The sequence below is a fragment of the Kryptolebias marmoratus genome, linkage group LG11, assembly GCF_001649575.2.
Source record: "Kryptolebias marmoratus isolate JLee-2015 linkage group LG11, ASM164957v2, whole genome shotgun sequence".
Classification (NCBI taxonomy): Eukaryota; Metazoa; Chordata; class Actinopteri; order Cyprinodontiformes; family Rivulidae; genus Kryptolebias; species Kryptolebias marmoratus.
The window spans coordinates 12,770,760-12,775,005 of record NC_051440.1 but is presented as its reverse complement, the minus strand read 5'-3'; the positions used below and the strand labels follow the sequence as shown (position 1 = coordinate 12,775,005).

At 41.6% G+C, this 4,246-nt stretch overlaps 1 protein-coding gene across 2 annotated transcripts in view; it reads left to right on the top strand.

The window, feature by feature from the left end:
• Positions 1-575: 575 nt before the first annotated feature.
• The window catches only part of LOC108229843 (inner centromere protein), a 15,459-nt gene continuing 11,788 nt past the window's right edge, over positions 576-4,246 (top strand). The window contains exons 1-5 of one of the 2 annotated variants that reach the window (XM_017405533.3): positions 576-761; positions 2,365-2,513; positions 2,613-2,720; positions 2,814-3,406; positions 3,511-3,556. In XM_017405533.3, coding sequence (XP_017261022.1) covers positions 2,374-2,513; positions 2,613-2,720; positions 2,814-3,406; positions 3,511-3,556 — 887 coding nt within the window. In that variant the 5' untranslated portion in view covers positions 576-761; positions 2,365-2,373. The remainder of the gene's footprint in view (positions 762-2,364; positions 2,514-2,612; positions 2,721-2,813; positions 3,407-3,510; positions 3,557-4,246) is intronic. The other variant, XM_017405534.3, reaches the window with a different exon arrangement.

The following is a 4,246-nucleotide window of genomic DNA, read 5'->3' as shown; positions in this document are numbered from 1 at the left end:
TTAGAGCTTTAAAACTTCCTCCACTCCCAAAAAACAGTGTGCTTTAAAAATAGTGATGTGAAAAAGGCACATGACGAATCTTTTCTGTGCCAAACCATTGACAAAAGGCAAGCTTTTTTCTACTGATGTAGAAAATCCAAGGAAGTGAAGCCTGGACTACAAATGAGGCGTTCAAGTAGTTTGTCTGTGGGAAATAAAGCCTTCTGATGCGGACTGAACCTACCGTCCAAACAGTCACAGCATATGTTAGCTCGTGGCTAAATCTGGCACATTTTAAAGGGTGTGCAAAGGGCACTGTCCCTTTTTAAAATATAAAAAGTACATATTGTAAAAAGTTTGGCACCGTTCAACAAGCTTCCCCCAACGTGTCGCAGGCGGAGCCGGAAAAACACAACATGAGTCGATTGGTGCGTTTGAATCTGACTCCGCCCTAAACATTTGTTGGGTTTGTTCGCTTTCTTATCCCGTCCTGTCGGTTTTCGCTCCCCGCACCATTCGCCGCAACCGTTCCGCTCTTTCGGGATACCACGGTGTACAAATCAAACTGCTCCAACTGCAGCATATAAGCTTCAGGATTGGCTCGTGAGGTTTGAATTGCATGCGTAGTCAGTTTCAGCGGGTCGTTTGAATGATTGCTGTTGTCGTGGTTTTAGGGACGTGTTGACATAAAAAAGACAGTTCACAGCGTTAGTATGCGATTGTTTTAGTCGCTGAAAAGCAACGATCACTGTAATTTCCTTGAAGAAAATCGGACATCAAAGGTGAGTCTTTCGTCTCGTTAGCTCTGATGGTAAACGTTAGCTTGTAACGTTAACCTTCTAGGCAGGGATCTAAAAATTAAAGCTTTATTTCCGGCTCTCCTATGTATAAAGTCTGTGTTGTGTCTCTAAAAAACCTATTGGAGAGCTGTTGGCTGTTTTACGTTATGTTTGTTTTGACAATTTTTTTATTTTTATTTTTTTGTTGTTGTCGATTAGCTTAGCTAGCATGTTAGCCTTTAAACGGTCGTTAGCCTGCTTAGTTTAGCTCACATTATTAACTAAAAACATGGCAAATATGATGTTAATTTAAATGTGTTGTTAATCCACAGCCCCAAAGTATACAAACCACTCAAAACATGCTTTTTTTTTTTTAAAAAAAAAGAAAGCAACGTATTTATACCAACACAATTAGTTTCGAGACTAAAGATAATCACTTCCTTCGTTCAAATAATATTTTTCCCTTTAAGGAGATGCATTATTTCCTTACAGCACAAATAGGATTACACATTTAATACACATATATTAAAACCTGTACCGTAAACATGAACTTTTATTTAACTTTAGGTTTAAAGATCTAATGGAGGACACAACTGCGATTTATATTCAACGTGAATATAAAAAACACTAAATAGCCCCCTAAAAATGTTACAAATGTCACAACTAACTTTATAAACATCTCAGACAAAAGCAAACAGAAAAATAAGCATGAAGCATATAGAATAAAACAAAGACTAGATGTGCTGATAGACAAAGAAGGTGCAACTAAAGTATCAGTATGTCACCTTTTGCAGTGTGAAAACAATCCAAAATTAGTATAAAGGAGGCACACTTGAGATGTTTTAGAATTATAGTTCAAATATTGTCTATGTGTCAGTTTTACATTATTTCAATATTATTTTTTATAATAAAGAGAAAGAAGACTGCAGACATAGGAAAACTTGTTAATAAAGTACATAAACTTTACATAATAAACTGCACCAAAGTAAATAGCCTATCTGTAGGCTACATGCTGAGTGAAATAAAATAGAATAAAGGTTTCTCACTTTAGTACAATATTACAAATATACACGATGGAGGTAACTGAGATGGGTTCTATATTTAGATTTTAAAAATGTTGTTGTTGCAGCCCTTAGTTCGAAATATGCCAGTACCAGGTAACAGTGAACAGGGATGGGTGTCATGGGTGATAGTGTGAACAATGATGATAACGATTATGATTGTAGCCACCTCCAGCTGGATAAAAAGCCATGCCACCACACATACTTCACTTACTCTGTTGACTGAGAAGCAAAGGTTTACACTGCACAGTGGGCTTTGGACATGATCCTCAACCATGTCAACCCCTGTGACTCCGATGGAGACCAACTTGTTGCTGAGTAGAGTGTCCTTAGATTTACTTCTTGCAAATGTAATGGCCTCATTTACATAACATTGGAGGCAAGATGAGCTATTCACACCTGCCATATGGCAGTTCCTTGGGATTTAAAGGTATAACTGCCAAATGGCAGAGGTCTGGTAGTTCTAGTGTTAAAGATAAGTTACTGATTCCTCAAGTGTGTTTACAGCTTGTCTCGATATTTATTCCTTAATTTCCCCCCCTCAGGCTGCCATCATGACCTCCGTGTTCTCGTCCGTGCGCTCCCTCATGGAGATGTTTCACGGGAAGACGCAGGAATTCATCAGCGAGATTGACAACGTTCACATGGTTTGGCTTGAGGAGATCCAACAGGAAGCAAACCGCATGTTCTCAAGGTACGTTTGGCTTCATGGTCATAGGGGTTTACCAAATAAAGTTTTCCTTCTTTCCTTCCATTTGTTTCTTTCCTGACAAAGGTGTTTCTGTCTTTTCAGGGACTTTAATACCGAGCCAGAACTGATGCCAAAGACGCCATCGCAGAAGAAGAAAAGTCGCCGGAAGCGCGTATCTTTAGGACGCCAGGAGGAGAGTCAAGCAAGGAGGTTTGTTGCTTTGTTAAATGCTTTAGTGCATTTATTCATTCAAGAATGTTGCGTCTTTCCAACTTGCCAACGAGTCCTGTTTTTGCTTTCTAGGTTTTCAAAGGGAAGGCGCAGTAACCTTCGCGGCTCTGGGGTGAAACCATTAGACTTGGTCGCCGAAGAGGAAGCCAACCCTGATGCCTCAACCTCTGCGGCCAGCCGCACGTCGAGGCCAAAACGCGCGACCCGCAAAGACAAACAGACTCAGCCCGAGGTGGCAGACGGCGAGAGCCAGTCATCTTGTGACTTCAGTGAGACCGAGGAGGTGCAGGTGACGAAGCAAATGGAAGAAAAAGTCAGCGATGAAATCAAACCGGATGCTACTTGTGGCACCTCCCAGCCTCCCCCTTCGGTGCCTTCACCCGAGGTGACTGTCAGGATCTCCGCAGAGGAGCGCTTGTCTGCTGAGATCACCAAGGAGGCCGAGGTCGAGGCCTCCACGGGCCGCGCGGCTACAAAGATCGCGATAGCCGAAACCACTAGAAGCTCGAGGCGCAGCTCGGGGCAGTGCTCGCTTAACCTGCGCCACTCGCTGGCTGGCCTTCGGCACAGCATGACGCAGGAATCTGTGCGCCGGGCCTCACGCCGCTCGGTGCTCAAGAGGAAGGCAGCTCGCAAGAGCAACTCTACATGCAGCAGTGTCACTGGTACGATATTAAACGTTCCTTTTATTTGTTTGCATTTCTATGAACAAGTGTGAAAATTCATTCTTTCTTGTGTCTCCTTTAAATTACTTTTTTTTTATGTGAAGATGAGGACATTCCCATGGATACTGTAAACGAGGAGGATGGAGAAATGTGAGTAAAACCCACTTTGTCTTTGTGTTTTGGTGTATTGTTGCCTTGGCAATGTCAAATTTATTTATAGAGCACTTTTAAGTCTGCTAAAATGTTGTAGCTCAGCTATAAAAAAATTTTTTAAAGCTACAATAAAGTGTCCATGTTGCAACAAATATAAGAATAAGAGAAAAGCAAAATAGATGAGCTCCATTTTGCTCTCATACTCTGCTCAGGTTCAGAGCCAAAAAAAAACAAACAAAAGATAAATCTTTGGCACAGATTTGAGTCTCGACAGTCTGAAGTCCATATTGAGGAGTGAAGTCTTTCTAAGGTTTGAGGCGAAAAAAACTGGATCACCTTTGTGCTTTAATCTGGAGAAACTGCGGTGCGAATGTTAAGAAAGTCTGTTAAATAGATTCAAGGCGGGACATTTAAAACTTTGTAAAGGACGTTATGGGATTTAAAAACCAAAAACCTCGAGGTCTTCCGGAAGCAAATGGAGTAGACGGCTGCGTCAGAGCCTCTCTCCCACCTTAGCATCGAAAACTCCCATTCAGAACTCGCTAATATGCTCGCTATCTCGACAAAATAACATATGAACGGGAGGAGAAACACATCGAGCCACAAAAAATCTATAAAAATGCCTAAAACTCAGGATAAAGGTACTCCGGTCGCGAAAGCTAACACGCGCTCGAATCAAGCTAACGA